This window comes from Phycodurus eques, chromosome 22 (assembly GCF_024500275.1).
Source record: "Phycodurus eques isolate BA_2022a chromosome 22, UOR_Pequ_1.1, whole genome shotgun sequence".
NCBI classification, from domain to species: Eukaryota; Metazoa; Chordata; class Actinopteri; order Syngnathiformes; family Syngnathidae; genus Phycodurus; species Phycodurus eques.
In genome coordinates this window covers 4,715,184-4,726,683 of record NC_084546.1, presented here as the reverse complement: position 1 = coordinate 4,726,683, position 11,500 = coordinate 4,715,184, and the positions used below count along the sequence as shown (strand labels likewise).

The 11,500-nt window shown below is 42.1% G+C and overlaps 1 protein-coding gene across 3 annotated transcripts; it reads left to right on the top strand.

Moving 5' to 3' along the window:
- The first annotated feature begins 4,721 nt into the window (after window positions 1-4,721).
- On the top strand, window positions 4,722-7,521 carry tmem229a (transmembrane protein 229A). 3 transcript variants are annotated; one of them, XM_061667786.1, is made up of 2 exons: window positions 4,722-4,981; window positions 5,083-7,521. In XM_061667786.1, exons 1-2 carry the CDS (start codon window positions 4,964-4,966, stop codon window positions 5,914-5,916), a joined length of 852 nt encoding a protein of 283 aa, XP_061523770.1. In that variant the 5' UTR covers window positions 4,722-4,963; the 3' UTR covers window positions 5,917-7,521. The 3 variants fall into 3 exon arrangements, with proteins under 3 accessions (XP_061523770.1, XP_061523768.1, XP_061523767.1); XM_061667784.1 differs by having other exon boundaries at window positions 4,722-5,435; window positions 5,568-7,521; XM_061667783.1 differs by having other exon boundaries at window positions 4,725-7,521.
- Window positions 7,522-11,500: the final 3,979 nt, after the last annotated feature.

Genomic DNA, 11,500 nt, shown 5'->3' with positions numbered 1-11,500 from the left:
TTATGCAAATCCAAATTGAACTGTGGAATTCAGCGGCCCGGTGACCCCGTCTCCTGATTGACAGCGCAGCGGTCATAATGCACACACACGAAAACAATCATTTCTGGAGCTACTGGCGTGTGTGAGGAGGGGTCCATGTGGTGGCCATGGAGGCCCTGTTGTCCATGTGCGTGAGATGAATGATAATTTGGTCATTACAGCCGCGGCACGAATTACGCTCAGACAAACAGACACAGTCCACACTATTAGTTTTAAACAGCAAAGTGTTGCTGTATATACTATCTAACCCTCTATTCCTCTATGTTGTAGCTCAGTAGGGTTGCAGGGTCGCTGGGGCCTATCCCGCAGAGTGAGGAAAAAGGTGGAGTTTTACACATGCGGCCAAGACACTCTCAGTCACTTTAAACCAAAAACAAGCTACCCTTAGCTCCTCCCCCATCTTCAATCTTCAAACAAGGAAGATGTCATGACTCACATGTCATGATGCCGATAGAAAACCAGCAGAAATGTCACCCTGTGCAATCGCACATATTGTAAATATTCAAATAACCTAATATGCCTGTCTTTGGAATGTGGGAGGGAGCCTGAGTACATGCAAACTCCACACAGGAAGCCCGCCCAGAACACGAACCTCCAAAGTGTGAGGCAAGACTTGCGAACCACTAGTCCACCGTGGTGCCCCAATAGAGCATCAAGTAACACCAAAAGACAAGGGGTTGTTATCACATATTTACCACCTCTTTTTTAAATCTCTAATCAGTACAAACTTGGCACTCCCTTGACATTTCACTGTTAAAAAAAAGGGTTGGTTCTGCTAAGTGTGTGTTTGCATATACGTGTCAAATGTGTTTGCACGCACTCAACAGACGCGAAGACAGCAGCGTGCGTGGGTGCCGCGTCGTGTGGGAAGTGAAGGAGGAGGGTGCGAAAGATGGCATCGGCGGCAGGATCACAATGAGGAGAAGTAAAAGCGCAGATGTGAGTTCTGGACATGGGGGACAGATGGAGTGACTCTAACGCAACCATTGCTGTTCCAATTTTAACATTTTGACCTTGATGGGAAACATGCAAATGTCATCGAAATGTTGGCAAGAAGAAGAAAAGTCACCTGTATTGCAGCTCTTCTATTTAAATCTGAAAATCTGCTGTCTGCAGCTTGGCGGCCTATCGTTTGGAGTCAGCCAGCACTTTCTTAAATGTCTTTGTTTGGCTCAAAATGCTGCCCCTCGCCTCTTAACTGGAGCACATATCATTTCTCCTGACCGTCACGTGCTTGTTTTTCATCCATCCATTTCCGCTCCTCCCCCTACTCATCCTTCAGTGACGCACGGCATCATATTCTCTCTCTAGGGAGTACGATGTAACTTAATATTAGTCATTGATATGCAGAGAAAGGCTCTATACTCCCCATCAGGGTAGACCGTGGGCTGCATTTGTGTACATTTGTTGTGTTTGTGTGTTAATGCAACCCAAGTATAAGTCTATTTTGTAATGAAGTCTGCCTAGTGTTACATTGTAAAGCGCTTGGATTTCAGGGTGGAACATTTGATAAAAGCCCACTGGAGACTTTCGAGTGTTCACCAAAGCGGGGAGGCCGCCGTGGGATCTCATTAAAAATGTTTCTGTTGTGCGTTTTCTGAAAAGGAACAACCACTGCTGTGATAGTCGTCTTTATTTGTTATTTTCGTACCTTTATTTTGGGGGGCTCTAAGACATATTGACATGACAGATATAAACACAGTGTCTAATTTCCATTTCGGTGTGGATGTTTATTAAAAGACACACTTTGGGCTAAGAATAGACTTTGTAGAGCATGATTCATCTTCAATAGGAATGAGCATTTTGTGTCTTGAGGAGTTGTTGAGGCTAATAAATTTCAATCCATCCATTTTCTATACTGAAGGGAGCTGGAGCTCTAAGTCTTGCCTGATCAATTTTGTTGTCCACTAAAATACCAACTCAAAAGTCATCTGAAGGTCATACTGTTTTCCCCATGGCGCCACACTTGATAGTCAACTTCCTACGCACTGCCTCGTCTGTCTGAGTCTGAGTTGAAGCGGAGGAGGAGAATGAGCGCAACAACAACAACTATCAGCAAGTGTCCATATGACTAAATGTCGGCGTCGGGCTCGGCCAATTGGATCACGCATAGAGTCTCCGTAACCCATGGCTACAATCTCCCACAAACCCCTCTGGGCACCACGGAGGATGTTGAACAGGATTTGAAAAGAATGCACAAAAACCCTCGCAGTATACAGTTTCAACGTGAGAATAAAAGCAGAAACACACTCGCCCCACCTTAGCGGACACCTTTGAGCCAAATTGGATCATGCATTGACTGAGCTATCATCCCTCGCTGGAACCTGGAGGTGGTTGGGACTCGGGACACAGACTGTCTGGCGGCAGGTACGTAGAGCCAGACAGCGGAGTGTGTCGCTGATTGAACAAAGAGGGGGCGTACGCGGGCGGTGAATATGACAGCTACCAGCAAAGGTCAACAAGGGGGAACAAAAGACTTGTAAATGTCAGTTGCTATAAAGCTGCCATGGACAACCAGGCCCAGGCTCATAAAAATTGTGACAAATAATCCTCATTAGATTTTCCTCACTAAGGGGCTCTGGGCGCTTTGTTGCCATGATGATCACTTTTTATTGATTTTAAGACACACAGCGGGAAGCACACCACGTGTAAAAAATTACATTACTGAGATTCCATCAAGGGAAGTGCATAAAGGTTTTCAAAGTAAAGAGATGTTCTTGCTGAAGCCTATTGGAGATAACTGGAGTACAGTTGAAGACGAGGAGAGGTGAAAATGAAGGTCAGGTCGAGGTTGAACCGATGTACAAGCGAGGACGAGGTGGTGATTGGGGTTAGTTCAGATGACGACCTTAAAAGGAAGGTCAGTGGGGTCTCTCGCAAGAAAAGCAGATATTTCGCACATATAGACAAACAAGCGTTCACAACTATAGAAAATGTAGATTCTTTGATGAACATAACATGCATGATTTGGTAACGGGGAGGACATTCTAACCACTATTTTTGGCCATTATTGGGATTTCAAGTCCTTTTTGTTTATGCAGTGCAGACTATCAGGCCCCGTTTAATGTAGTTAAGCAGACTAAACAAAAATAAGCCGTAAAAAAGGTAACAACTGAAGAATAAAATGCCATTTCTGGCCCATGTTTACGCTCTTAGGTACTGCCACGAACAAAAACAATGCACACGTAAAATATGACCTCTCCATGCATGGCGGATGTGTTGGACAAGATAACCTAACAAAAGCACTATCAAGGCTGTATTTAATGAATAAAAACAAGCCACCAGAGTAGGGGAAGTTCATTAAATCCAAAGGGAGGAGAGAAGCTGCATAAGATTGCTACAGGGGACATTCAGACAAGTTGATTACAATATCACCTCAAGGAGGAGAAAGGGGGAGAGAGGAGAAACGGGTGTTTTGCTTCTTTGTGACGGGACGCGCCCTCCGCGGTCAGGGGGGTTGCTTTGAATCTCTAATGAGGAAACTGTTGAACGCCTCCCGGGCATAATGCAAAGCTCCTTTTGGGAGGAATGTCTTTATCCTCGCTTCATCTTTCCCGCCCTGGAGGAAGCACGAATCTTATCCGAGCAACAGGCGCCTTGGAAATATCTCCAGCGCAAAAAAAAAAAAAAAACATGACAACAAATAGTATAAACAATAAATTTAAAAAATTTAAAAAAAACATTTATTATGAATGTCTCTCATAGGCTACACAAATGCACAGGCCCATCTGTCCATTCAATAATGGCTCAAATTGGAGGAAATGGGTTCTGAAATTACATTTTCTGCGCTCCTCATTCTAAGCGCGTGGCCACAGACTCACATTAATTTCCGGAGGGACTAAGTCAAGCATCACCCAAAGACAGCTTCACCGCCAGGCCATTCGCCGCCTGAAATGAGCCTAATGGAACGGATTTGATGAGAAAATTTTATCGTCACGCTACTGACGGCAGGCTTGTCAAGCACCTTAATGGGATGCAGACGTAACAGGGGCGTTTGGCTTAGTGTTCTTGACAAGCAGGAAAATATTATTATGTGTTAGCTAAAGCACCAAAAATGACTGCAATACAGGAGGGTGGGGGTGCTTGCAGTGTTTGTGTCGGTGTTTTTACGACATGATGGCTGCTGAGTACTACTGGGACAAGCCTGAGCATCACTGATGCATATATGAGCAACCATTTTGCTCATGTTTCTGTGAATGAAAACAGGATTTTAGGCTCAGAAGGGGCCCGCCCAAGCCAGACACAACAACGTTACGTTGCTGCCATCTACCGTGCAACCTTGGTACTACAGAATATTACAGTCAAACTTTGTTCCGGCCAATAAATATCCATCACAAAACGAAAAACAAAACAAAAAACACAGAGGGAGTATATCAAACGCTCAACTCTCCCCACAGAAAACTGTTCCGGCATTTAAATTTGTTTAAGATGGGGGAAAAAGTACAGATCCACCATTCTGCATGACCAAGTAGCCGAACAGGATAGGTTAAAAAAAAAAAAAAAAATTTAAAGCATAATGCCAGGATATGATCAATTAATACTTTTCTGACTGTGTCAATCAAAGCTGAAGAAGGATATATCTGTAGAGTCGTATAGCATGTACTTTTGAAATGCTTCTTTTTTTGTAACTGCAAATAACTACTACGTCTTTGAGATTAAATTTGAACATTGAAACGCCACATTAATTGCAAGAACTACAATTTCACAATAAAGCAGTGCGGAAACCGTGAGACGCTCAAGTCTTGTTTGGTTTTGTTTTTTCCCCGGGTGTACCTGAACGCACCAGTAAAGTCATCAGACGCTCGCACCCGCTGCGGATACTGCAGAGCGCCTTTGAAAACAATGTTTCGGAGCAGGGAAGCAGATGTATCTCGATAACCAATGATGGTCCGTCGTTCCAGAGACACTCCTCGGATCAGGACCGATGAGTCCAGCGGTTCCGGTGAGTCTGATGAGTCCGCACGCGGGCTGGCGCCATGGATGCGGCTGTACTTCTACGGAATGCACGGCGTCACCCTGGATGTGCTGTTCTCCGCGGTGCAGGGGGTTTTATCCGACCGGAACCCGAAGTTACTGGGCTTTTCCTCGCCGTGTTTGTGCGTGGTGCATTCACTGACCCACTTAGCGCTGGAGAAGGTCTACTCGAAGAAGAGGTGCTTTCCAGGGAGGCCAGTGGTTTTCCATCTGCTCCTCTATCCGTCTGTTTACATCGGGCTGCAGGTCCTGATAGGCAACATCCGCAACGCACTGACCAAGCAGGTGAGGGTCATTTCAGGGACGCACTTGGTCCTCCACTACATCCTGGCTCTTTATTTTAGTCAGGTGTTCCACAAGGGGCTGTCTAGGCTGCAGTACTATCCCACCAGAGGAGCCCTTCCTCTTCAAAGCCTCCCTGGGTACTTCCGCTTCTTGTTTTTTGGCATGCACGGCTTTCTGGACGAGGTGGCGTTCACCTCCGTGTTCAATCTGGTGGAGAACCGGAGCCTGACGGGTTACACGTCCCTGTGGTCCTTCCTCATGTACGGCAGCTGCAGCTTCGTGATGGAGAAGCTCTACCTGCACCTGCACTTCCAAAGAGGCTGGAGGACCTGGCGGAGGCTCCCCATCTACATCTGCTTCATCTACACCTGGGAGCTGTGCTGGGGTCTGGGTCTGAGGCAGTTCGGCGCCTGCTCCTGGGACTACTCCCACTATCCGCACAACTTCATGGGACTCATCACCCTCCTCTACTTGCCGGGGTGGGCCTGCCTGAGTCTTTACCAGGATGTGCTGTCCAACATCCTGCTCGGCATCACGTGCACCAGAGAGACTCAGCGATCAAGCGTGGCTGGCCGAGAAGTCAATGGACAGCCTCGATCTCGGGAAAAAATATTTTAAATGTACAAACTGGCGTAGCGGTGTTACATTAACACTGACTGTGATTCACACAGGCGAGACATTTATTAAGAAATTAAAGAGGGAGAGTCGATAATTACATGACGTCAAAGGGTATTTATACAGCGGTTTCACCCGTGCATGTGCAATGCGGACATTTTATTTATTTTTATTTTTTTTAACTTTTCATATGAAACTAGGAGAGAGATGCTTAACTAAAAATGAAATTCAGTCAATAGGATCAGGATAAGGTGCCTTTGAGACCTCAAAAAAAAACAAAAAGTATTTCATATTCCTCGTATTAAGTAGATGCTGTGCTGTTAGAAATGCATATTGGTCAAGCTCCCACATTTTAGTTTATTTTTTGTGAAATTAACTGCAAGCAGATTACGTCCACGCAAACAGAAAAATATGTGAGCTTGCTGACAGGGTGGACAATGACAGGTTGGACATTTTTGCCTAAAGTTATGTATGAACATTATGTAATGAGCACATGGTGCACCATCACTTAGCAATATGATTCAATCAAAAACCCGACCGCGTACTGTTTAAAAAATACGGTTTTGATATTTCACTATGACAGAGTTGACACGCTCAACATCCAACTGCACACATACTGTGATATGAGAAAAATCACAAAACATAAGTGTAAATATTTACCCCGCAACTATCCACTGTTTCATTCTCTACTGAAGACAAAATGCTGGTCGTAATATATCACTGTAAACATTATAGAGCTTCTTAAACGGTTAGTTACGCGATAATGACAAGGTGGACAGCAATTTCAGGGACACGTGCAAAACGTTCAATATGATTATGAAAATAGAATATACATGGTGAAAATCACCCGTTTTATCAAGTAACTTGTTGTGGACAATAAAACCATGCAATAAAATTTGGATTTAGTATCATTTAACACCGTATTACACACACTGTTATCCCGAGCAGTGTTTGGGAAATGCCTTAATCATGCATAGCCGATGAACAAAAACGGTGTAAAGAAAAGGAAACAAATTTTAAGAGACTTATCATTGTAGTGGTATGTGTGCAAATGTTTGGTCACCTATAATAAGACCTTAAAGCGTCATTATTCAGCTGCATTTTCATGATGACTGAGTGATTCTGATGAAGATACCAAAGGCACTTTGTAGTGATACTGACCCTCCCACACTGTCTGGCTCTGCCATGTTTCTACTCACAAAAATAGCCTATCTTACGGTCACGTAAATATGTAGTCACTGTGAATGGAATCCTCCATTGAGTTGTTTTAATCCAACATTATAGTCTGCTCTTGTGCTCAAATTATGTGTATATTAGTAAAGCATACTAAAAAAAAAAAAAAATGATACCTCGCACTGTGATGATCAAATCAAATCTCTGTAAATCCTGTTCAACTAGTTGTCGTTGCAGGTACACGGCATGAATTGGACCACAGAGTAACATTTGTTCTCATAAAGCTGGCTCCTCATTACAAACGCAACATCAAGTCCCAACATGACAAACCTGTTTTGAATGCCACGTGAGTAAGACCGGTTTGGATGTGATGACGTCAACTTGCACTGTGCCATGGATTGTCAAAATAATAAGAAGAATAAAAGTGCAATAAAATATTACATGTTCTTGCGTCTGACTTTGCATTTCTTCATTGAAACATTCTGTCGACTTGACGTGAACACGATTGCATGCTCCAGCCTTCAGCCCCCTGAACACAACATAACGCCGGTGAGGGAATACTGCACACACAGACCTCCATGAAGAATTATTAGCAGACAGATGAAACACTGCCTGTAAGACAGCCGTACAAAACACTATATATTTTCTTGCAATGAACTTCGCGATCACCAAACAAAAAGAGCTGTATAGGCAATAATTTGGGTGCAAACTAAAAATTGAAAGTTATTTGTAACAAAATGGAAGCCATACACTTTGTTTTTCCATTGAGTTTTAACACAATATAGCACTGGGAGGAAGTCAGCAAGCAAAAAAAAATGCACACTACAGTTTGTTTATACCGCCATCATGACTATACATCTATCGCAAAAGAATCACTGTCTTAAGTACAGTCAGTTGTATTTCAGTTTTAAATTCAAAACATTTGCATTTAATTTTTAACAACTGTTTTTTTTCAAACATTTATTTCGGTACAATTTTTGCTTAACTTTTACGTTCACTCAGTCAGAACTTGCCCCCTATATTGAAGTGCAGAGTTTAAGTTCAAACTATGCATGTTAGAGTGGTTTACAACAATATTAAATATACTTTTGGGGGACTAAAATCTCTGTCTTGTTGGCTAATGAATTTTAATGTTGGTCATTATGGTTCTACATGGAGAGCTAAGTATTTTTGTTGTTGGTGGTGGTACTTAAGAACCACTGAGCTCGTGAAATGATGCGCTTTTGTGGTACACTTAAGCAAATATATTTTTGCTTCATTTCACTTGTTTTATATGACCAAAAAGAGCTCATTAAGAGCGCAATACTTTTGGTGTAGCAATCTAATCGTTATATCAATTTTATTTGTCAGGATTCCAATACAATGTACCAATGCAGCAAGCAAATAAATAGATACAATTTTATATTATGTGTCACAACACCTCTTAATTTTAACAAATATAAATATTCCTAAGAGTACAGTTTGATCTGGATTTTAATTCGACAATGCATGTTTGACAAAGGTTTTCTGAATCTGTCTCTTATTCTAGTGAAATGCTGCTCTCTTGTGGTTGACTTGAAGAGTTTCGCTTTAGTTTTTGAGTGATGCGCACACAACATTAGCATAGTATGGCTGCAGTTTTATTTACTATAGCACAGGTGTCAAACTGGTGGCCCAGGGGCCTGATTCATTCTGCCACATCATTTTATGTGGCCCGCGAAAGCAAATTCGGCTAAAGTTTGCATGTATTTGCTCTTTGTGTTCTGGTGTAATAGCATTGAGATATTTGCAAGCATTTTTTTTTTTTGTTACCAATCCCACTTTGAAAAAACGTCGAAAAACATGTTTTTATAGGCTTCTGATTTCAAAACTGGTTATTCATCTACGTGTTGTGTATACTTTATGTGTTTACACTATATAAGGTAATCTTTAATTTATATGGGTTCATAGTTGTAGTGGCCCTCCGAGGGAAGTCATAACTACGATGTGGCCCGTGACAAAAATGAGTTTGACACCCCTGTTACTATAGTGTATTCATCATTTTTAAATCATGTATATGTCGTTATTCTCTGATATTGACTTTTTATTTTTATTTTTTTGCACATTGTGGTCCCAAGTGAAGACCAATCTTCCCATTGTTAGGCATACAGACCAGTTGTATGAATGCCAACCTGTTAAAAAATGCATGTGAAAGCCTATAGGGCACGTCTTCCTCCAAGATCCAAAATATAATATTCATGTCATCCTCTGCCCTCCTTCTCTTGTTTTGTGGGTCAGACTAATATTTCATGAGGGCGACCCCCTGCTTGGTGTCTCCAGAAAAAACACACACAACATGACCATGCAGACACACAACGGACACATTCTTCTCTTACATGTTTGCCTGAGGATGTGGATACCAAGTGACATTAGCTGGCACTGAGATGGAGTTTCCAATACATGGACTGTTTCACGTCACATTTGCTACTTTAACTTGCGTAGTTTACCTTTGAGGTATTTGTAAGATGTAAGCGGGCACAAGCAACAGTTTCAGAACTCACTTCCACACACCAAAAAGGAAGCGAAGCCTCTCGTGTTCTCTCGCTGTGGCTATCTAGAAATCAAACCAGGTGGAGCAATGCAGCGTTTCCCGTTTTTCTCCACCTGTCAGTCAGGTTTGTCAAGTTGGCCAAGCATCTAAGTGTCATGCACAGAATTTGGTTTGACCAAAGACCACGTGGAAACACGCATTAGTGAAGAAAAATGTAGAAGCTGCGTTGATTCGAGTTATTCAGATAGATCAATAAAACAGACATAGAGTGGATATAAAGTCTAAACACCCCTGATCAAATGTCAGGTTTTTGTGCTCAAGATGACTCAATTCAAAACCTTTTCCACCATTAATATGAGCTATAACCTGTACAACTCAATTGAGAAAGAAAATCTTTTTGAGAGTGGAAATAAAAAAATAAATAGATAATGTGTTCTACACGCCCTCTAACAACATGGAATGTGGCTGTGTTCACAATGTACAAATCAGATGCAAATTCATGTTAAAAGGGAGTCAGCACACACCTGCCGCCATTTAAAGTGCCTCTGATCTATCCCAAATGAAGTTCCGATGTTCTAGTAGGCTTTTCCTGACCGTTTTTTGCATTTGAGATTTTTGACATTTAGCCCCAAAGCATGATGCTGCCACCACCCTGCTTCATTGTAGGTATGGTGTTCTTTTGGTCATGAGCAGTCACGTGTTTGTGCCAGAAATACCTACATCTGAAAACATCTAAACTGCTGTAAAACCATCTGAATGCAATTTAAGATTCATTCACAAGCCGGTCATTCACCAACCGAGCCACAATAAGACAAGAATTTGGATTCGTGCAGCCTGGAGGAGACTGTACACTAAAATGTTCCCAGATATGGAGCACAACGCAGCCACTACCTCCCTAAGGGCCCGCGTTGGACAAGTAACTGAAAGCCACTTGAACTGGGACACTGGGCTACGCATTTAGGAGTACAAAAGCACAAACTGTGTCTCACAACTGCCATGAATAAAGCATGTAGCAAAAAAATAATAATAAAACAAATTTAAAAAAAATTCACATCTGGAGTGTATTTTCTTTTTTTTTTTTTTTAAATTTCCACCACACCGCCATTCTGCGTGACACCCATTGATGAGCCTGACTGAGCATGTTGCAAAAATATCATCAGGCTTACTGTTGAAATGTGTATGACTCATGGAGGCAATGATGTATACTTGTGTAAAAAGGCGAAGATAACGATAGAAATATAATACATAAAGGACAAAGCTTAGGAATGATTCATGTATGTGCCACACATGGTCCTCGTGCCCCTAAGGGTATGTACACTAACTAGAGCAGTCTTAATTTTACCTCAATGTATTATGGACTATATTTAGTGCGTTGTGATGAATCATCCGAGCTGCATTCATAGTCCAGGGAGCAAATTAAGTCTTAAATCCATGGAGAATGGTTCTTTATAATGCCCAGATAACTGCAGACCCTCTTTTCTGACTGAATTAAGCAGCACAATCCTATATGAGGAAAGGAATTATCATTTTAATACTTCTTTTTTTTTTTTTTTTTAAAGGTGCATTTAGATTTGCATTAATTTCAACCCCTAGTCCCTCAAGTAGCTCACACTATTATGCTGGCAACATGCACCTTGTGTCTTACCTCCTCCCATTCTGCACTGCACACATTCCTGTCATAAAAGGCAGGGGCGGACAGGACCGTACCAAACCCTAAGAGAGGATATCGCGAGACATGTTATTTTATGTGTATTAATAAAGCCACTTCAATCCAAGTATAACAAAACCATGTTCAATTGTGAGATGATGACGTCAACGCGTGTTTTTTTTTTTGTTTTTTTTTTTAGGGCGTGGGACGCAGCCGTAGGAGGTCGTGACACCCCATTCCACAAGAATGGACTCGTC